This window comes from Chiloscyllium punctatum, chromosome 11 (assembly GCF_047496795.1).
Source record: "Chiloscyllium punctatum isolate Juve2018m chromosome 11, sChiPun1.3, whole genome shotgun sequence".
NCBI lineage: Eukaryota > Metazoa > Chordata > Chondrichthyes > Orectolobiformes > Hemiscylliidae > Chiloscyllium > Chiloscyllium punctatum.
Genome location: NC_092749.1, coordinates 15,929,780 through 15,953,238, shown reverse-complemented (window position 1 = coordinate 15,953,238; position 23,459 = coordinate 15,929,780). Strand labels below are relative to the sequence as shown.

Genomic DNA, 23,459 nt, shown 5'->3' with positions numbered 1-23,459 from the left:
AAGTGTTGGAAAATTATAAGAGATAGGATTTATAACCATCTAGAAAAGAATAATCTGATCAGAGACAATCAGCATGGTTTTGTGAAGGGTAGGTCATGCTTAACGAATCTTGACTTTTTTGACAAAGTGACCAAACAGGTCGATGAGAGTAAACCGGTTGATGTGGTGTATATGGATTTCAGCAAGGCATTCAATAAGGTTCCCCACAGTAGGCTATTATACAAAATGCGGAGGAATGGGATTGTGGGAGACATAGCAGTTTGGATCAGTAATTGGCTTGCTGAAAGAAAACAGAGGGTTGTAGTTGATGGAACATGTTCATTTTGGTGTCCAGTTACTAGCGGCATACCACAAGGGTCGGTGTTGGGTCCACTGCTGTTCGTCATTTTTATAAATGACCTGGATGAGGGCTTAGAAGGGTGGGTTAGTAAATTTGCAGACGACACTAAAGTCAGTGGAGTTGTGGATAGTGACGAAGGATGTAGTAGGTTGCAGAGAGACATAGATAGGATGCAGAGCTGGGCTGAGAGGTGGCAAATGGAGTTTAATGTGGACAAGTGTGAGGTGATACACTTTGGACGGAGGAGTAATCGGAATGCAAAGTACTGGGCTAATGGTAGGATTCTTGGGAGTGCAGATGAGCAGAGATATCTCTGTGTCCATGTACACAGATCCCTGAAAGTTGCCATCCAGATTGACAGGGTTGTTAAGAAGGCATACAGTGTTTTGGCCTTTTATTAATAGAGGGATTGAGTTCCGGAACCAGTAGATTATGCTGCAGCTGTACAACCTCTGGTATTGCCACACTTGGAGTATTGTGTACAGTTCTGGTCACCACATTATAAGGAGGATGTGGAAGCTTTGGAAAGGGTGCAGAGGAGATTTACTAGGACGCTGCCTAGTATGGAAGGAATGTCTTAAGAGGAAAGGCTGAGGGCCTTGAGGCTGTTCTCGTTAGAGAGAAGGTTGAGAGGTGACTTAATAGAGACATATAAGTTAATCAGGAGGATTAGATAGGGCGGACAGGGAGAGCCCTTTTCCAAGTATGGGGACGGCAACTTTAAAGTGAGGGGAGATAGGTATAAGACAGATGTCAGAGGTAGTTTCTTTACTCAGAGTAGTAAGGGTATGGAATTCTTTGCCTGCAACGGTAGTAGATTCGCCAAGTTTAAGTGCATTTAAGTCGTCATTGGACAGGCATATGGACATACATAGAATATTGTAGGTGGGAGGGGCTTCAGATTAGTAAGACAGGGCGGCGCAACATCGAGAGCCGAAAGGCCTGTACTGCGCTGTAATGTTCTATGATACCATCTCACGATGATTGAAAGGCTCAAGACACTACACTCTGGACTGTCAACTAGAGGAACCACTTAATAGGAGATTCAAAGCTTCAGAATTTTTCCGCTGAAAGAAGAAATTGCCAATGATGCAGCACTCCTTCAGTAGCATACAGGAGTACTGTTACTCCAAGGTTAGGATGAACCTAAGAAACAGGAGCAAGAGTGACCATATAGCTCCTTGAACCTACTCAAACATTCAATATGACTATTGTTGATCTTCTACTGCACCTTCCTTAACCCCATCTTCCCCAATGCCCCAGAGTGAGCAAAAAACAAAATCAAAAAAATTTCTAATACCATACAAACTAGATCTTACAGTAACTTTATTAGACCTCAGGCCAGTGGGAAAACCCACACACTCACCTGCTTCACTACACCTGGATGTCTCTACTCTTCCTGATGAGTTTATGAGTTTCCAATTCCTGGCTTTTCTTTCCTTTCGCTGGGTTTTCCTCCTCGATCTAACAACAACATTTGTTCACAGCATTGAATTTCTGAGGGACTTCAGACAATTTATGCACTTTTAAAATCATGGGTACTTTTTTGGGGAGAAAGAACCTGAATAATGATCAAATCTGAAACAATGCTGTCACCTTCTCAAGTTAACAGGTTCTGTGAAACTAATTGAGAAAGGATGTTGCCAACTTGTTTTCATGAAAATGCAACTTTAAAATGAAATGAATATTTTTTTTAACACCACATTGAACTCCTCTGCACAGTCACACTAATGTTGGAGTATGCATCATCAAATACTTAATATATGATCAGTAGCATTGTACAGTGTGAAAGTCAGGCCAAGAACACTGAAGTGAAATAACTAAGGGTGTGCTATACTCCTACACATGCTGTGGTATCATGCATAACAGAAGAACATTCAGACCACTGTGCCTGCACTGGATCTTTAACAGATGGCAGATGAGAAAAGGAAAAATGAACAGTTTCGGTGGGGTCAAATATATCAATTCAGGGTCTTCATTACAGTCAGGAATGTCAGTTTCACATGCACTGAAGAACAATACTTAAGCAAACCAGAGATGTAATCTATCGTTAGACAGACTGTGCATTATCAATAGAATAAAACAATGACTTCACACACAGTCATGCATATACGTATGTCATACTTTTAAAAACTCTCACATACTATGCAGCTAGTCACACCCAAATGACCAACTACATAATTCTAGCATACATATTTGCCTCATGTAGACACATTCACATGCTCTAGGGTGCAAAGACATACTGACCCGATCTATCACATCATTCTGTCCACAAGGCCCTATCCCTCGAAGAATCATTGATACTATAAGACAGCGGATTGATAGTATTGCTTCAACTGCAGACATCATCATTGATGGAATCCATAAAGCTAGTGTAGTATCCTGGAAACAGGAAAAAAAGGATCACCACAAGAGCAAAATATTCTGTCAATTTTAGTTTGGAATCACGCAACCAAATTCCAAATGTGCTAATTTACAGCTCTTCAAACAGATTGGTTTCTGGATTGAAAACACACAGGAGTAAGGGATGACAATAAGAATCGCAGGTGCAGATGAAACTGCCACTGCACTACATTTCACTTCATTTAGAAAATAACATGAAAATAATCTGTAGAATAATACAAGGGTAACAGGGTTATCTCCAAATGCAGCAGTCAGATAGCCCAAGGTGGCTCAGATAAGTTTTGAATTTGTCAATCTCAGGTAGATAACAATAGTGACATTAGAATTGCTGTTTGCACACTTACTCTGCCAAGGGAAAATAAACAGAGGTCAGTGTAAGATGAAGAGAATTTTGTTTACATAGTGGGTTTTGACAAAAAAAAAGGTGGCTTTAGCGAATGCAGTAACGACTGCAAAAGGAGATTGGAGGAATAGTTCAAGGGATAAAATTTGAGGAGTTTGAGGTAAGAGATGGGTGTAGAGAAAGTAACCAGAGAGATCTTTCAAAAAGATGGCATAGAAATGATGGGCTGAATGTGTTCCTTTTGAACTGTGGGATTCTAGGGATGTGCAGTTACAGTTATACAGGGTCTTAGGGAGTGCACACCTAGAATATTGTATGCAGTTTTGATTTACTTTTCTAAGGAAGGATGCTTTTGCTCAAGGGAGTGCAGCAAAGGTTAACCAGGCTGTTTCCAGGAATGGCGGGACTGATGTATGAGGAGAGATTGACTAGGTTAGGATTGTTTTTGCTGGAGTTCAGACGAGCGAGACTTATAAAATTCTAACAGGCCTCGACAGGGTAGATGCAGGGAGGATGTTCCTGATGGTGGGTGTGTCCAGAACCAGGGAACAGTCTGAGGATTTGGGGTAGACCATTTCGGACAGAGATGAGGAGACATTTCTTCATCTGAAGAGTGGTGAACCTGTGGAACTTATTACCTCAGGATGTACTTGATGCCAAAACACTGAATGTATTCAAGAGGCAGCTAGATAATAACACTCAGGGCGAATGGAATCAAAGGTTATGGAGAGAAAGCATCCTCTAAGGATTAGGCTGTTGAGCTGGACAGTCAGCCATGATTGTGATGAATGGCAGTACAGGCTCAAAGGGCCAAACAGTCTCCTCCTACTCCAATCTTGTGTCTCTCTATGGTTTCAGTTCCAGACTGTTGACAGAAAACCCCAGTCTCGAATACAAACAAGGACATCCAGGATCTGTTGTAGTGGGGTGTGGGGTTGCAAAATAGATTTGGTCTTTATTTGCTCCCTTTTTTGGGATGTCCCAGGTGCATAAATATTCCTTTTGATCGGTTCAAGGTTTGTTTATCAGATTCACTTATGACTTCAGATCACGTTTTTATACTAGGAGCACCAACTCATAAGCTGATTTTACATTGCAAACACTCTCAATGCCATTTTTATGATCAATTTATGTTGACAAGGCTGACATTGTCATTGCTTTAAAATTGAAGGCACCTGTAGTGTCACTCTTAAGCTACACTCCTTTTACTTAAATGCCATGTGAGAGCAGTCAGTCCTGAACATTCAAATTTCATACAGCTTGCAGCAACAGTCAAGTAATATTTCCAAATTTACTAAGGTTAGCAAAAAGAAAGGGAGTTGGGAAAAATATAAAAACCAGCTTTAACGAATGCTGTAGTCAGCCCAATGCCAACCCCCTGACTGTCACAGATTTAACATACAGTGGGGAGGCAAGTACCAATTTTATTTATTTCAGGACTCGCCATGTGCTCCTGCTGATCATATGGTGGGGAAAAAATACTAAAGGCGTCTGTTTGTTGCACAAATTACAAGGCAACAGAATTCTGCCTTCCACACACAGTTTGAAATTCGACCCTCAACTATCCTTTGCCAGGTAATAAACACTTACTTGATTTAACTGCTATAGGACTCAAGTAAACTGGTTTTATCATACATTTGTGTCTACTCCATGAAGCAAACAGATCTGAATCAAGGGAAGAGATTTTAGTTAAAGGAGAAATGAACTCTCACTAATTGGTATAGTCACTATGTTGGGCATTTATTTGACCAACAACTTTTGCGTTATTTCTGACTAACAGACCATTCTCGCCACAGTGAATAATGAAAATAATACAATCATGTGGAATCAAATAAATGACCATGTGTATGGTGCGAACTGAAGAGCTCTAATTTAAACTCACCAGAAAGAGAAACACATGGGACTGACTGTATTAAGTAGAAGGTTTATCGACTTAATGACTGTCAATGGCCTCCAATCCTCTGTAGTGGGAGGACTCCAAAGACTCACCATTCCAAGTGAAAAAAAATTCCTTCTCATCTCAGTCAGAAATGGCCTGCCCTTATTTTGAGACTGTGCTTCCCCCAAACCCCCAGCTCTGGATGCCACCTCCCCCCAGATCCTCCACCAAGGGAGCCATAATTCCTGCATCAGCTATCAAATGTAAGAATTTTGTATATTTCAATGAGATTACCTCTCATTATTCTAAACTAAACTGAGAGCGCAGGTCCAGTCTCTTCAATTTGTCAAAAGCCCTCACATCTTTCTGTTGCAACTTAAAATCCAGATGGATGAAGCTCTGGATTAGAGCCAGTCGGGTGGACAGGATAGCATTTCCTATTCTCCTACCTTCAAAAGATGCCGAAATGCCTGAATACTTACATAAATACGTGTGGTGTCAAATGGGCACTCATTCATTATCGCTGCCCTGTTAGAGATAGCTGGCACCATTGTGGAGTTGCAGCCAGAAATCAGGTTCCTGCCACCAAGTGATACTGTCAGCACAATGGCAAGCATCAGTCCAACTGAGCAGGCCAACGATATCAAAATATTTAGTAGAGAGATTGACATTAGTCCCCAGTGCTGCAGAAATAAAATCGGAAAGTCAAATGATTAAAAAAAAACAGAAAGCAGAGACCACTACACCATGCCAGAACCCCATCAGCTACTGGCAGTGTGAATCATTTACTGGGTGGCACGGTGGTTAGCACTGCTGCCTCACAGCCCCAGAGACCCAGGTTCAATTCCCACCTCAGGCGACTGTGTGGAGTTTGCACATTCTCCCTATGTCTGCGTGGGTTTCCTCCGGGTGCTCCAGTTTCCTCCCACAGTCCAAAAATGTGCAAGTTAGGTGAATTGGCCATGCTAAACTGCCCCTAGTACTAGATGAAGGGGTAAAAGTAGGGGAATGGGTCTGGGTGGGTTACGCTTTGGCGGGTCGGTGTGGACTTGTTGGGCCGAAGGGCCTGTTTCCACACTAAGTAATCTAATTCTGGTAGGAAGCAAACTTACAAGCAGCACAAATTCCATATTCATCACTAGGCCGTAGAGTACTTACTTTAGTTCTGCAGATTTGAGACTGAATACTGGCAGGTGGTAGGTAACAAAGTCCTATCCTTTTTGTTTAAGTCCAAATTTTGTACAGTCCAAATCAAAATGTAGATTTCGGTTCAATGCTAAATGCACACCCTTAAGCTAGATTTTAACAAAGATTCCATGAGAACAGCAGTCGGGTTTAATTAATCAAAGGAGCAATTGAAATATCAAAAACATTTGACAAGATGCCACATAATAGATTATTATGCAAAGGACAGAACAGAGTAAAAGTAATTTATAATCACATACTTTTTACAAAAAGTATTCAAGTCGTCATACCACACTGTCAATATTAATAACAGAAGACATAGTCATGAAAAGATTTTTGAAAAATTAAGACAAGGTCCCTCTTAGGTCAATTCATGACTCCTGGGATTGAGAAAAGACCATACCGCTGCAGAAAACGGATGAATTGCTTAGTAACATATTAAAATGGCTAGAAGATAGGCTGGCTGGTACGACACAGTATGCATAAACTAATTATTTTCAGATCAGCAAGATGTGATCCGTGGATTTGCACTGGGCCCTCAACAGTTTATAATTCATATCAATAACTTAGACAAGGGATTCGCAGACATGAAAGCCAAATTCACAGATGACAGATAGTTAGACATATCTGTCATTTTGGACCACCGGCACCACTCCCCACCTCTTCCTCCGCTACACTGATGACTGCATTGGCGTCACCTCGTGCTCCCGCGAGGAGGTTGAGCAATTCATCAACTTCCCAACACATTCCACCCTGACCTTAAATTTACCTGGACTATCTCGGACACCTCGCTCCCCTTCCTGGACCTCTCCATCTCCATTAGTGACGACCGACTTGACACTGACATTTTTTACAAACCCACTGACTCCCATAGCTACCTGGATTACACCTCTTCCCACCCTATGTCTTGCAAAAATGCCATCCCGTATTCCCAATTTCTCCGCCTCCGCCGTATCTGCTCCCAGGAGGACCAGTTCCACCATAGGACACACCAGATGGCCTCCTTCTTCAGAGACCGCAATTTCCCTTCCCACGTGGTTAAAGATGCCCTCCAACGCATCTCGTCCACATCCCACACCTCCGCCCTCAGACCCCACCCCTCCAACCGTAACAAGGACAGAACGCCCCTGGTGCTCACCTTCCACCCTACAAACCTTCGCATCAACCAAATCATCCACCGACATTCCCGCCATCTCCAAAAAGACGCCACCACCAGGGATATATTTCCCTCCCCACCCCTTTCCGCCTTCCGCAAAGACCGTTCCCTCCGTGACTACCTGGTCAGGTCCACACCCCCCTACGACCCACCCTCCCATTCTGGCACTTTCCCCTGCCACCGCAGGAACTGTAAAACCTGTGCCCACACCTCCTCCCTCACCTCTATCCAAGGCCCTAAAGGAGCCTTCCACATCCAAAGTTTCACCTGCACATCCACCAATATCATTTATTGTATCCGTTGCTCCCGATGTAGCCTCCTCTACATTGGGGAGACTGGGCGCCTCCTAGCAGAGCACTTTAGGGAACATCTCCGAGACACCCGCACCAATCAACCAAACCGCCCCGTGGCCCAACATTTCAACTCCCACTCTGCAGAGGACATGGAGGTCCTGGGCCTCCTTCACCGCCGCTCCCTCACCACCAGACGCCTGGAGGAAGAACGCCTCATCTTCCGCCTCGGAACACTTCAACCCCAGGGCATCAATGTGGACTTCAACAGCTTCCTCATTTCTCCTTCCCCCACCTCATTCTAGTTTCAAACTTCCAGCTCAGTTACTGTCTCCTGGACTTGTCCTACCTGCCTATCTCCTTTTCCACCTATCCACTCCACCCTCTCCTCCTTGTCCTATCACCTGCATCTCCTCCCCCAATCACCCATTGTACTCTATGCTACTCTCTCCCCACCCCCACCCTCCTCTAGCTTATCTCTCCACGCTTCAGGCTCACTGCCTTTATTCCTGATGAAGGGCTTTTGCCCGAAACGTCGATTTCGCTGCTCGTTGGATGCTGCCTGAACTGCTGTGCTCTTCCAGCACCACTAATCCAGTATTTGGTTTTCAGCATCTCCAGTCATTGTTTTTACCATTTTGGACCCTTGTTGAGTCACATGCTAAAATCTGGTAAATGGAATATAATGTGAGAAAACATGAAGAGTTCACTTTGGAAGGAAGAATAAAAAAAGTAGAGTATAATTTTAAATGGAGGACAACTGCAGAATTTTGAGGTGCATGAGTCCCGTACTACTGCATGAATTGCAGCAAGTGATTCACAAGACTAATGGAATGCTATCCAATATTACAAGAAGAATCGAACATTAATAAAGTCAAGATGTCACATTTCAAGTATAAAAGACACTGGGGAGAACACATCCTCGTGTACCTTCCTCGGTCTCCTTATTTAAGGAAAGATGTAAATACATTGGAGGTGGCTCAGAAGAGGTTTATAGATCGATACTTGGAATGAGCAGATTGTCTTGTAATGAACAATTAAACAGGCTGAGCTTGCTTTTCCCTAGTATTTAGAAATACGGAAGATGATTTGATTTAAGTTTAGGATCTTGAATGATCTTAAGTTGAATGCAGAAAGGACATTTAATCTTGTGATTCCAGAATCGGGCACAGTATTTTAAAATTGGCAATCATCCTTTTAGGGACAAGATGAGGGGTAATTCCGTCTCTCAAAGGATTGTACAACTCTGGAAATCTCTGCCATTGAATATTTTTAAGGCAGAGGTAGATTGGTTCCTTTGGTTTATTAGATTCTAAGGTTTTGAGTAGGTAGGAATGTGGAATTTGGAATAGCAACAGATCGACCACGATCTTGTTGAATGGTGGAGCAGGCTTGAAGTATGACATGGCTGATTTCTACTCCGAATATGATTGCATGTATGGACATTCCTCTAACTGGGTCACGTGGGGATTCTGTATTAGGAGCAGGTAGATTTAGCCAATTTAGTGTGCCTTGCAATAAAACATTGTGTGTGTACTTATACTGGACATGTACCTGTGAATGGACTGGAACTGTGGCAGCCCAACAATCTTCAAGGGCAGCTAGGATGGAATAAAATGCTGGCCCAGCCAGTGTGCCCATATTCTGTTGGTGAATATATAAAGGGAAGGTGATGAAAGGGAGTTAGGGATAAGAGAGAAAAAAAGTGCTATTGCTTTTCTAGGTTTTAGAGTCTCCAAGAATGAAGTTTGACTCTGCTACAGGAAAATAAGCTATTTATTTGGTGAATATCAGTTGAATAACAAAAGGTTTGCTCTATTCCAAACATTTACAATAGTACACTTGCTATAGGGAGTTAAAAGGAGAGGTTGGACAAGCTAGGACGTGTTTCTTTAGAGCATAGGAGACTGAGGGGAAATCTTATAGACAAGTATAAGATCAAGAGAGGCATGGATAGGGTGAATGCACTCAATGCTTTTCCCATGGACGTGGAATTGAGGACTAAAGGGCATCAGTTTTAAGGTTAAAAGAAGAATAAATGGGAACCGGAGGGGCAGTTTTTTAAAAAATATACAGAGTAACACATATATGGAATGAGCTGGCAGCAGCAGTGGTTGAAGTGGTACATTAACAACATTTAAAAGGCATTTGGACAAATACATAGATAGGAAAGCTTTGTAAGGATATGGGTCAAGTGGAGGGAAATGGGATTAGTGTGGTTGGACATTTTGGTTGGCATGGACCAGTTTGGGGCAAAGGACCTGAATACCTTGCAGTTGGACTCTATGACTCTAACTGGTGACAAGGTGATAAAACATTAAAACCATAAGAATACGCAAGTAATTAATTATAATATTAAATATGATAGGATAGGTGATATGTCTCAGATGCAACATGAACTCCAGAATGCCAATTTGATTCAAGGCAAGTACATCTGTGGTAAATGTTTGAGTAGGAAGCTGAACTGTCACTGACACATCAAGGAAGGCAATGATACCTGGATTCTTTGTACATGGGGGCAGTCATACAGTTTAACAAGGAGTAAAGTTTTAAAGGAGAGGCAAGTTTTTTTTGTTTTTGTACAGAGGGTGGTAAGAATACACTGCCAAAAGAGATGGTAGAAGCTGACACAATTGCATTATTCAGGAGGCATCTTGACAGATACGTGAAAAGGCAGGGAATACAGGGATATGGACCACCTAGAGGCAAGTGTCTTCTGATTTGTTCCATGTTCATGGACAGGAGGGTATGATAGAGAGTATGAGAAAAGCATGACAATCTGAAGGACAGAAGCATCAGCCTTTGCAATTGTTCAATAGGTCTTACAGTTCTTTGAGCTGGTCTAGGAGACAGCAAAGGCAGCAGATGAGGAGCTACCCAACAATGGCACCATAGTACAGGAAACCATTCAAATATGTGGAACAAGTAGTGGCTGGAGGGGACAGCATAGTCAGAAAGACTGGGACAGCTCTCCACAAAGAATGAGAATCCAGATGACTCCACTGCCTAACTGATACTAAGGTTCAGGATAACTGTTCTAAAGCTGGAGAACTTGCAATGGGAGGAAGAGGATTCAGTAACTGATTTGTCCAAGTACCAACACCATAGGCAGGGCAAGGAAAGAAATTCTGCACAGAATTCTTCACATTTCTTACATTACACAGTACCTCATTGCCTCAAAAGTGCTTTACAACTTTCAATGTTTGTGAAATACACCAGCCTTAGCTCCCCATCTCTCCTAAATGACATGGCTTCCTGGCTAGCAAAAGTATTCTATGGACCTCTAGCACCCTCTGGTACTTCACCCAACTTAGATGAAGATGCATATGATCACAGAAGAAGCAGTCAATCATCACAGATGCAGAGGGGAAGAGGTTGCATTAGGGAACAGTACACAAGGATATAGAACAAAGAACAAAAAGCAGTACAGCACAGAACAGGCCTTCAACAAAGCAAACCTGCACAGCCACATGATGACTCTCTAAACCAAAAACCTGTTGCCTCTAGGTGGTCCATATCCCTGTATTCCCTGCCTTTTCACGTATCTGTCAAGATGCCTCCTGAATAATGCAATTGTGTCAGCTTCTACCATCTCTCTATTCTTACCACCCTCGGTACAAAAACAAAAAAAACTTGCCTCTCCTTTAAAACTTTACTCCTTGTACCTTAAACCCATGTCTCCTAGTAATTGGCATTATCCTAGGAAAAGGACCCTGACTATCTGTCTATCTCAATTTTGTAAACTTCTATCAGGTCACCTCTAAGCCTCCAATGTTCAAGTGAAAAAAGTAAATTTGTTCAATGTATCTCATAGCTAATACCTTGTAAACCTTTTCTGTACCCTCTCCAAGGCCCCCACATCCTTCTGGTAGTGTTGTAACCAGAACTACACACAATGTTCCAAAGGTGGGCCCATTTCAAGTTTTATACAGCTGCAACATGACTTGCAAATTTTTATACTCTTATGCCCCTACCAATGAACACAAACATGTCCACCAGTGTTGTCGTATTCAGGGAACGGTGGACCTGTTATGCCTAGATCACTGTGTGTTCATGATCTACCATTTACTGTATAAGTCTTTCCTACATTAGATCTTCCACTACCCAACATTTGCCCTGATTAAATTCCATCTACCATTTCTCCACTCAAGTCTCCTATCTATATCCTGCTGTATCCTCTAAATCATCCTCATTATCTGCAGCTCCTCCAATTTTTGTGATGTCTGTAAGCCTCCTAATCAGACTACCCTACCTTCTCCTACAAGTCATTTGTATGTATTACACACAGGGGTCCCAGCACAACGCCACTCGTCACAGATCTCCAGTCAGTAAAACATCCTTCCACTACGACTGTCTTCCATGACCAAGCCAGTTCTGCATCCATCTCACCTCCGATCTGACATTACTTCACCTTCTGAACCAACTTGCCATGAGGAAGCTTGTCAAAAATATTGCTAAAAATCGATGTAGACAAAATCCATTGCACTTCTGTCAATCTTTATCATTTCCTCAAAAGAGAGCCTGCACAAAGCCATGCTGCTTATTGCTAATAAGTCCATATTTTTCTTAATGGGAGTAAATCCTGTCCCTAAGAACCTTCTTTAAAATTTCCCTATCACTGACATAAGAATCACTGGCCTGTAATTTCCTGGATTATCCCTATTGCCATTCTTAAACAAAGGAACGCCATTGGCTAGGACAGGACTTATATAATTAATGGTAGGATCCCGGGCAGTGCTGTAGAACAGAGAAACCTTGGAGTTCAGGGACATAATTCTTTGAAATTTGCATCACAGATAGCCAGGGTGTTTAAGGTGGCATTTAGCACACTTGCCTTCATTGCTCAAACCTTTGAGGATAGGAGTTGAGATGTCATGTTGAGGCTATACAGGATGTTAGTGGGGCCTCTTCTGGAAGACTGTGCAGTTCTGGTTGCCCTATTATAGAAAGGATATTAAGCTGAAGAGAGTTCAGAAAAAAACTTACCAGGATGTTGCCAGGGATGGAGGGTTTGACATATTAAAATAGTCTGGAACGGCTGGGACTTTTTTCATTGGAACAGAGGAGATTGAGGGGTGTCCTTATTGATGTTTATAAAATTATGAGGTGCATGGATAATGTGAATCACAAGTCTTTTCCCTACAGTTCAAAACCAGGGGGTATATTTTCAAGGTGAGAGGAGAGAGATTTCAAAAGGACAGGAGGGGCAACTTTCTAAAAAAAACATACAGGGTAGTTCATGTGTGGAATACAGGTACAGTTGCAATGTTTAACAAACATTTGTATAAGTTAATGAATAGGAAAGGTTCAGAGGGATATGGGCCAAGGGCAGGCAGGTGGGACTAGTTTCATTTGGAAACATGGTTGGCATGAACTGGTTGGACCAAAGGATCTGTTTCCAAGCTGTATGACACTATGCCTGTGGCCATTCTCCAGTCCTCTGGGATCTCTGTCAAAGATCATATAAAGACTTCGCACAAGGCACCAGCACTTTCTTCAATAGTCCCTCTCAGTATTTGGAGATAGATCCCATCAGGTCCTGGTGACTTATCTATCTTAATGCTTTTCAACACCACCTCCCTTTTCTTATAATTTACATGCCTCAGAACATCCACATTGCATTGGTATTCATAAAGGAGTAGGACATGGGGGGTGGTGAGTCTAGAGAAGGCAAAGTATTCACTAAGGACTTCACCCTATTTCTTTGGCTCCATCCAAAAATTCCCTCCTTTAGCCTTGAGTGGACTTATCTTTTTTCCCAGCTACCCTCTTGCTCCTTTTATATGCATAGAATGCCTTGGGATTTTTCTTAATCCTGTTTGCCAAGGCTCCTTTAAGCCCCAGCTCCTTCCTTAAGGTAATTCCTGCTCTCTGAGAGCTGTCAGCCTTCAGTTTCCTAAACCTTAGGTATGTCCCCTTTTAAATTTTGATTAAGGTCACAATTTCTCTTATCATCGAAGGTTCCCAATCTTGCCATCCTTCTCTTTCATTTTCACATTTAAAAAAACTTACAGCATTTTTGGTCACGGTTGCCAAAATGCTCCTCCAATGAAACTTCAATCATTTCCCAATAACAGGTCTAGTAGGCCCCTTCCTTTGTTGGACCATTTACATCTGGCTTCAAAAATCACCCCTCCTGGACATCTCTAACAAATTCCCTCCAATCCAAGCCCCTGGAAGAGTTCCAGTCAATATAGGAGGTGAAAACAAAACAACACAACCACCCCATTTTTACACTTTTCCATAATCTGTCCACAAATTTGTTCAAACTGCTATCAAGAAAGGGGAAAATCCATATCTCAGATCATTAAATCTTCTGTGGTCAGTGATAAGCAGCATCACTTAATTGCTGATTGCAAAAATTAAGATGGATTACTGAGCTAGGTACAAATGCAAAAAAAATGACAAATATGGTTGGCTGGGAAAAAAGAAAGTCCTTGGTCAAGGCTGCATTTGCCCTTGAAAAATAAATTTTTTGTGGCAGCTTTCATGAAATTGGGGAGGAGCTGGCATAGTGGCAATGTCACTGGACTAGCAATCCAAAGGACTAAGTGAATGTTGTGGGGACATGGATTCAAATTCCATCATGGTAAATAATGAAACTGGAATTTAATAGATGGGAAGACTAACCTGGCCACTTAATTGTTGTAACAACCTATTATTTGGTAAGCTTAATGTCCTTTAGGGAAGGAAATCTGCCATTCTTATCTGGTCAGGTTTATATGTACTGTAGACCCACAGCAAAGTACAGTAGTTGACTTTTAGCTGATCTCCAGGCATTTAGGTATGGACAAACACTGTACAAGTGATGAAAACAAATCCCAAAGCATTTTATTATCAAGCTAGAGGGTAATACAATTGTTTATTTTTTTTAAAAAACCACTGAAACTGTCAAAATGATTGCTTAGTTGGTGGTGACAGGAGTTGAAATGTATATCAGATGAACTTCGCTAGTTCAGCACTAATGATCAAGCTTCCAGAAAATTCCAAAGTCAGTCATAACAAGTGGGGGTTTCCTTGATTGGACACAAACAGCACTCCTTTGTGGAGTTTCACGTCTGTTATTGTCAAAGCTTACACAATCTACATTTTCAAAACTAAATCACATGATTATGGACAGAAGGGAAGAACTTTCAATTTACCCATCCTCCCTTCTTTGTAATGAAGAATTATTTATGAAGTGCAGTCATTGTTGTAGTATATTCTTGTATTGTTTTCCCACAGAAACCATTTGAGTAGGCAGATATGATCTCAGTTTAATGTATGATTTTAAAGATGATAACTTCAAATATTCCCTCAGCGCTACACAAGAGGTGCTGATCTGGAGTGGAACTGAACTCTCAACCTTCTGATTCACACGTGAGAGCACAATGAGTGCTATCATAATTAATACTTCAAAAGACAAACTCATGATTTCACCTCACAACTCTGATGTAATAATGTGCTGGGCATCCTTCAGTGAAAATAACCCAGACGACATTTCTTTATTTGGTGCTGTATTGCTGCAAGATCCTCCTGATGCACAATCAGAAATTGTAAAATACATTCCAGCAAAATTTAAACAAGGTATGAGTTATTGGATTGGAGAAAGTGAGGACTGCAGATGCTGGAGATCAGAGCTGAAAATGTGTTGCTGGAAAAGCGCAGGTCAGGCAGCATCCAAGGAGCAGGAGAATCGACGTTTCGGGCATGAGCCCTTCTTCAGGAATTATTGGATTGACAACAATAAATGGATACAATGCACACCAGGTAATGTGCTTATTGTGCTCAGATTACCTGTCAGACAGTAGCCTCTAATGAACAAATAATGCATTCTACTTGAACCAGGCAACTAGTTCAAGAGCTAATTTAATGGCTTAATCTACTTGCCACTGAAGTTCTTGTGAGGTGAAGTGTCACCACTGTTATAAATATAGAGAATGAAAGGCATTGAAATTGTCACTTCTAATTAAAGTTTCACAGTGAGTGAAGTACAAATAGGACTAATGGTGAAATATCAAGCCTCCTAGAAATTAAAATGGTGAACTTTTTAAAATGCAAAATTTGATTTTCAACAGCATCAAGGATGTTTTGCATTATCACTGAATTTAGTCAGCCCCTTTTTCAAAAACATTGCAGGATTGAAGGAGGCATAGTTTGATTTGGAGGCCACCAAATCAGGTGATTGAGAGTCCACAATCACCCGATGAAGGAGCGGCGCTCCGAAAACTTGTGTACTTCCAATTAAACTTGTTGGACTATAACCCGTGATTTTTAAACTTTGTACACCCCAGTCCAACACAGGCATCTCCAAATCATGTCAACAAATCATTCAGCAACTTTAGCTCAAATTAGAATCCCTTGTGTGGAAATAGGCCCTTCAGCCCAACAAGTCCACGCTAACCCGGACAATGTGTATGGGGTTTAAGTAGGTAGGGAAAGAGTGAAGTTCTGAATTTTGTGAAACAAGACGCTCAGCTGAGCATGATTCAGATCAGATAAGAACTTCCAGTGAACAATGGAGTGCTGGAGACAAGGGTAATGGGTTGAAAAACATTCATTATGTAGAGCCATTTTACAAGATGAGGTGGCATTCAGTATGTAATGTCAGTCAACAAGGTGAAAAGTATTCATTATGTGAAGTCAGTTATTCATTGTGTAACAGCAGATGGCTTAATCTTTACTATTGATACTAGTTGGTTGTAATAGTCACCCAAGTAATATGTATGTTCCCTTATCCCGATGCTCCTCCCTGTAGAATGTGACTATATAGTTCATTGAGTAACTGCTCTTTCAGAGAAGACCGTGAACTCATGTCTCTGTGCACATGGGCAATCGTTGTCTCTCTCTCTCCAGAGCCCGGAACAAAGATGAAGGAGTAAAACTACACTGTATCTCTGAGCATTTTGCTTTGACTGAGGTGGGGGGGGAAACAAAAAATGGGACGACAACCCACCAAAGAGTAGCCCAACCAAACCTATTCCTCTACCCTATATTTAGCCCTGACTAATGCACCTAGCCTACACATCCCTGAACACTGGGCAATTTAGCATGGCCAATTCACCTAACCTGCACATATTTGGATTGTGGGAGGAAACCCACGCAGACACTGGGAGAATGTGCAAACTCCACACAAACAGTCGCCTGAGGCTGGAGTTGAACCTGATTTTTGCAGTGAACCACAGGTAGGCTATAAGTAGCTGGGACTGGTGTTGGTTTAAGTATGTTCCAATGAGCACTACAGGATTTCATCTAAGTGTACAAAAAGTTAAAAATCACACAACACCAGGTTATAGTCTAACAGATTTAATTGGAAGCACACTAGCTTTCGGAGCGTCGCTCCTTCATCAGGTAGTAGTTGAGGGCTCAATCCTAACATACAGAATTCATAACCAAAATTTCATGGTGTGATGTAACTGAAATTATACATTAAAAAATTGATTGTCTGTTAACCGTTTCATCTATTAGAATGCTGTGATAGTTTCACTTCTTTCATGTGTGAATCACAAAACCTTTTTAAAAAAAAAAGTTGCATTCTCAGGTTAGCTGTTAACAATGGTGATAGCTAGACAATATGTTGAAGGTGTTTGCCCCCTGTGTTCTCGGTCTATGCCATGATGTTTAGATGGATTCTAATCTAAAAAGAGATAACGGAGTTCTACATGAATTCATGCAGTTTTTGAGCAAAATACAATGTAACCCTGCAAGTACAAATTCACCCCTCAAATATATAGTGTGTGTGTGTAGTGAGTGCAAAGTGTCTCAAGTCTGTGAGGGGGTGCATGTGAGAATATGGGAGTGTGTGTGTGCGTGCCCGTCCGTCCGTGTGTGTATAGTGCAATGGTGGTCACCTATAATGTGACATGAACCCAAGGTCCTGGTTGAGGCCCTCCCTATGGGTACCAAACTTAGCTATCGGCCTCTGCTCGGCCACTTTTCTCTGCTGCTATGTCCCGAAGTCCACTTTGGAGGATGTCCTGGACATTCGACCTCAGACCTTCGGGTGACCATCCTCCAAGGTGGACTTCAGGACAGGCAGCAGAGAAAAGTGGCCGAGCAGAGGCTGATAGCCAAGTTCGGTACCCATAGGGAGGGCCTCAACCGGGACCTTGGGTTCATGTCACATTACAGGTGACCACCATTGCACCACACACACACACCACACACACACACTTAAGACACTCTGCACTCACTACACCTACACACACAATCCCCAACCCAGACAGACAGAGTGTCAGACCCACATGCACACATATTTTGAGGGGTGAATTTGTACTTGCAGGGTTACATTGTACTTTGCTCAAAAACTGCATGAATTCATGTAAAAGTCAGTTACCTCACTTTTTAGATTAGAATCAATCTAAACATCATGGCATAGACAGAGAACACAGGGGGCCAACATATTGTCTAGCTATCACCATTGTTAACAACTAACCCGAGAATGCAACTTTTTAAAAAAAAGGTTGTGATTTACACATGAAAGAAGTGAAACTATCACGGTATTCTAACAGATGAAAGGCTTAACAAACAATCAATTTTTCAATGTATAATTTCAGTTACATCACACCATGAAATTTTGGTTATAAATTCTGTATGTTAGGATTCAACCCTCCACTACCACCTGATGAAGGAGCGATGCTCCAAAAGCTAGTGCTTCCAATTAAACCTGTTGGACTATAACTTGGTGTTGTGTGATTTTTAACTTTGTACACCCCAGTCCAACACTAGCATCTCCAAATCACATCTAAGTGTAGGTTTTGTTTTGAGGTCATGTATCAATGGGAATGTTTCGGGATCTCTCAACTAGAAGTGTACTGTTTTAGAGTATTGGTTTCTGTGGGCAATAGTATACCACTAAAACTGCAGATGCACCTCATTCAACAAGGTGCAATTATTTTGAGGGTTTTGACAGGAAGAGGAGCAATATAAAAAGGGCAGAGTTTTCTCATCATTTCAGTGCTATGTACTTGATTGTAGACTGTGTGTTGCATGAGTGTTGGCGGTGGAGAAGACAATAGCCTTCAACAGAGAAGGCATGAAATCACTGATAACTTCTGTATTTCGACATTTGCAGGCTGCTCATTTAGCTAAACCAGTTAGTTTTAAAGACAAGTGCTGACAGATCACAATATAAGTGCTAGAAAATTGTGCAAACCCTCCCCTGTTGAATCTTCACCATTTCACACTATTTTCACATTTATAAAAAGTTCAAAAATAAAACTTAACTCAAAAAAATTCCTTTCACTTTTCAGCATAACTATAATTAAACCACATACCAGTTTTATCTTGGTTACATTCCGTGAGACCAGAATAGCGATGATACCCGTTAAGATACTCTGAAAGAATCAAAACATAAAAAACTCCAATTAGTCACGCCCAGAGTTTAAATGGGTTCTGGGTTCTACAAAGTCACTTGGAAGAGTTGAAGAGTGCTTCTTGATTAAACAAACAATTCAACAATCTACACAGCAGCAGTGATACTGTTGCTAAAAGACAGAATAGTGCAACCATTGAGGGGGGAAATGGTCACTCAGCAGGTACAAAGAGAAAGGACAGTTAACTATTTTAAGTACAGAATCTCAATAGAACACAGCTGTCTCTCAGTAACATGAAACATCCTCCTTTTACAAATGCTGATTGACAGTGGGTATTTCTAGTACCTTATATTTTTATTGCCAGCATTTGGAATCCCCTGTCCTTCCTGATCTCTGCGACCACCCTCAGCTCAAAATTCTGGAGAAATGTCTGCACTCTCCACTTCTGTTCGGTGGTACATTACTGATTTTAAGTGCTCCACGACTGATAACCATGCCTTCAGCCAGCAAGGCTTCACACTAGGATTTCCCACCCTGAACCTCTCCATCTTTCCCTCCTTTAAGACAATCTCTAAACTTTGCTTCTGAAGAAGCTTTTGGTCATTTGCCTTAAAATGTCTTTGATTAGATTAGATTAGATTACTTAGATTAGATTACTTACAGTGTGGAAACAGGCCCTTCGGCCCAACAAGTCCACACCGCCCCGCCGAAGCGTAATCCACCCATACCCCTACCTCTATATCTACCCCTTACCTAACACTACGGGCAATTTAGCATGGCCAATTCACCTGACCTGCACATCTTTGGACTGTGGGAGGAAACCGGAGCACCCGGAGGAAACCCACGCAGACATGGGGAGAACGTGCAAACTCCACACAGTCAGTCGCCTGAGGCGGGAATTGAACCCGGGTCTCTGGCGCTGTGAGGCAGCAGTGCTAACCACTGTGCCACCGTGCCGCCCATAGGATTGGATCTTCATAGGATTGGATGCCAAATTTTGCTTTATAACCCTAAGAAGCATCTTAGGTTGATTTATTAAGTTCGAAGCACTGTACACCAAGTTAAAATATTACATTTTATGATCTTAGAATTCAAAATTGCTTTATTTGCTTTTTCTTTAGGGACTCACTGCTGTAGGAAACATGGCAGCCAATTTGGACACAGGAAGCTCCCATAAACAGCCTGAGAATTTGTCTTTTTTAAAATTATGCTGGCTCCAGGATAAATATTTATTTTCATTACATGTGTAATAACTGCCTGCTCTTCTTTGACGTTGTGCCACAAGCTTTAACGCCCACTCAAGGCATCAGACAAGGTCTTGGTTTGATGATGATGCTCTGACCATGCCCCAGTACTAGTACCGGGACTGTCACGCTACATTCTGTATTGATCTCTAAAGTAGCTACTATACTCACAACCTTCTGACTGTTGAGACTCCTTCCAAACAAGCCATGGCAACACTCAAGGATTTTTTAAAAATCTCAGTTCGAATTAGAGCTGCCCATAAGTAGCATTTGTTCCCCTAAGAGGTTCTTGCTTCAAGTCCTACTCCATAGTTTAAGTGCAAAATTTAGGCTGCCACTTCTAGTGCAGTTCTGAGGGAGTACTACACAATCCAAGTTTCTATCTTTTGATCAAGATGCTAAACTGAAGCCTTATTCAACCATTACAGGTGCACTTCAGATGAAAATGCTTTCTTGGCTATCAACCCTTAAAGATGTTACAATATTGTGAAAGTTGCTCTGGAAATGCAAGTCCTGTTATTCTCTCATAAAACAACACTCATGAGCATCTAATTCCATCAAATCAAGAATTTGACAGCAACACTCCAGGCAGGATGAATGCAGTTCACTCCAATAAAATAAATGGAATATAGGAACTCACCAACAAACCTGAGATGACACAAATAATGTTGGCTACTGAATACTCAGCAGTCACTTTTCCTTCAGGTTTTGAAATGTGCCTCAGGACAGTGCCATGAACGATTGCACCAACAATGAAGTTGATGTGCCCAAGAAAAATTAGCGCGATTCCCTTTCTCATTAAATTCCGGGGACCCTTGACCTTATCTGTTGAAGCAAAGAACAACCAGTTTGCACATGCATTGAGGAAAGAAAGGTTCATAAACAAAAGAGAGGCAAAGATCTTCCACATAAACCTTCCAGATTCACCAAAGGAAATTAATAAAAGGTCACTCCTTGTTAACCCTCGGCAAATCTGGCCAGTTTACCATATGTCATGAAAGGCCTCAAATCTGCACTGGAGGGATTCTGTGATTTGATGAATTCCTGCAGCAGAGTGGCAGTGTCTATACCTTGGGTCCAAAAGGCCCCGGTTCAAGTCCCACCTATCGTAGGCATGTGCCATAACACAAAACAATGAACTGGATATGTTAGAGTCTGGGTGTCTCTGGAGGAGGAGTACGCGGTGTCCACCAACACCTTTGAGCTGTTCAGGGAGAGGTGGGCACCGCAGGGAGTGGAGTGTATTATTTCCTGCCCAACTATTTTGGTTTAATCCCTGCCCTCCCCTTCACTGTTTGATCATGCAGCATGGCCCGTTGATGTGAGGGGCACTGCTTGTCACTGGCCACTCGGGTATTTAGTTTCTTCCTGGTGGTGGAAATTGAATAAAAAGATTCGTGCACCTTGTGTCTCTCACTTGCGCGCACACACACACATGGGTGCTGGGGAAAATATAAGCACTATCGCTGTTAGGTGGTAGTGTTGGGGTAATAAAAAAAAAACAGCAGTATCAGACATCCTGTTTTAAAAAAATGAACTGGAGAAATGAAACAGATAAAACCAGAAATTTCTGGAGAAATCACCAAGTCTGTTTTCTCTTTGCAGATGCTGCCAGAGTTAGTTTAAAGTCTAGTGACATTTCATCAAAACATGGGACTCAAAACATTAACTCTTTTCTCTCCACAGAATTGTACAGGAACACGCCCTCCAGGCCACCCCTGTGCTGACCACAATGCTATTCTAAAACTAAAGCCACCTGCCTGCACATGGTCTACTGTATATCCTTTTACTGTCTACCTGAATGCCTCAAATCTTGCTCACATATGTGCTTCTACCATTTCCGCTAGCAGCATTCCAGGTGCCTACTTTGCCCCTCTTACCTTAAATCTATGCCCCCTCATATTTGACATTTCCACCTGGCAAAGAGACTCTGACTGCCCACCCTACCCATGCCCCTCAAATTTTATGTATTTCTATTAGGATGCGCCCCTGCTCCTTAGCCTCTGATACTCCACTGAAAACAAGCTAGGATTGTCCAACCTCTCCTTATAGCCAATATACACTAAACTAGGCAACATCCTGCTAAACCTCTTCTGCATCTTCAAAATTCTCCACATCCATGCTATAAGTGCGGCAACCAGAACTATGCAGAGTACTCCTGATGTGGCCTGACCAAAGTCTTATACAGTTGCGGAATGACTTGCCAACTTTTCCATTCAGTGCCCCAAATAATGAAGGCAAGCTTGCTGGATGTTTTCTTCACCATCTTATCCACTTGTGTTTCCACTTGCAGGGAGTGATGAACTTGGATGTCAAGTTTTCTCTGTAAATCAATGCTCTAAGGGTGCAGCCATTTACTTTTCTCTTGCATTTGGATTTCCAAAATGCATCACCTCACAATTATCTGGACTAACCTCCATCTGCCATTTCTCCCCAAAACTTTCCAGCTGATCTATATCCTGCTGCATCCTTTGATATCCTTCCTAACTATCCACAACTCCAGTAATTTTCACGTCATCTGCTAATTTATTAAAACATTTTCATCTAAATAATTTACATAACTTGCGAACAACAGAGGTCTTTGTACTGATCCTTGCACAGCCACACTGGTTACAGACCTCTAGTCAGAAAAACAACCTCTACAACTACTGTCTTTGAAAGCCAAGCCAATTTTGATCTAACTTACCAACTCCTATGGATTAAATGCTATTGGATCTTCTGGACCAGCCTATCATGGGGGACCTTGTGAAATGCTTTTGTAAAGTCCATGTAGACAAGATCTACCACCTTAACCTCAATCAATTATCCTTGTAACTTCCTCAAAACATACAAGCAAGTTTATAAGACAAGACCTTGCCTGCATAAAGCCATGTTGACTACTGCCAACAAGTCAACTCTTCTCCAAATGCAAGTAAACCTTGTCCCTCAGAATCTTCTCCAATACTTTCCCTGCCATTGATGTAGGACTCACCAGCCTATAAATTTCCTGGATTATCCCTGTTGGCCTTCTCAAACATTGAAACAACACTGGCTATTCTCCAGCCTTCTGGGACCCTGCCTGTGGTTAAAGAGATCTGTGTCCTTTGTCAAGGCCTCAACAATCTCCTCCCTTGTTCCCTTCAGTATACAGTGATAGATGTATTTCAAGTCACCCAACACATTCTCCTTTTTAATATTGCGATGCCTTAGAGAGTAACAACAAATCCCTCTTTAAAGTTGCCATCATTCATGTCTTTCTCTTTGGTGAATACTGAAGCAAAGCACTCATTAAAAGGATCTCACCACTCCCTCTAGCTCCACACACAAATGCCCTTTATCCTTGAGT

At 41.9% G+C, this 23,459-nt stretch overlaps 1 protein-coding gene across 2 annotated transcripts in view; it reads right to left on the bottom strand.

Moving 5' to 3' along the window:
- krtcap3 (keratinocyte associated protein 3) overlaps nt 1–23,459 on the bottom strand; it is a 39,761-nt gene that overhangs the window by 4,775 nt on the left and 11,527 nt on the right. For both annotated transcript variants that reach the window (XM_072580354.1, XM_072580353.1), the window contains 5 exons: nt 20,775–20,959; nt 18,852–18,911; nt 5,448–5,648; nt 2,588–2,722; nt 1,707–1,804 (listed from right to left, as the gene is read on the bottom strand). In XM_072580354.1, the coding sequence (XP_072436455.1) occupies nt 1,715–1,804; nt 2,588–2,722; nt 5,448–5,648; nt 18,852–18,911; nt 20,775–20,959 (671 nt within the window). In that variant the 3' untranslated portion in view covers nt 1,707–1,714. The remainder of the gene's footprint in view (nt 1–1,706; nt 1,805–2,587; nt 2,723–5,447; nt 5,649–18,851; nt 18,912–20,774; nt 20,960–23,459) is intronic.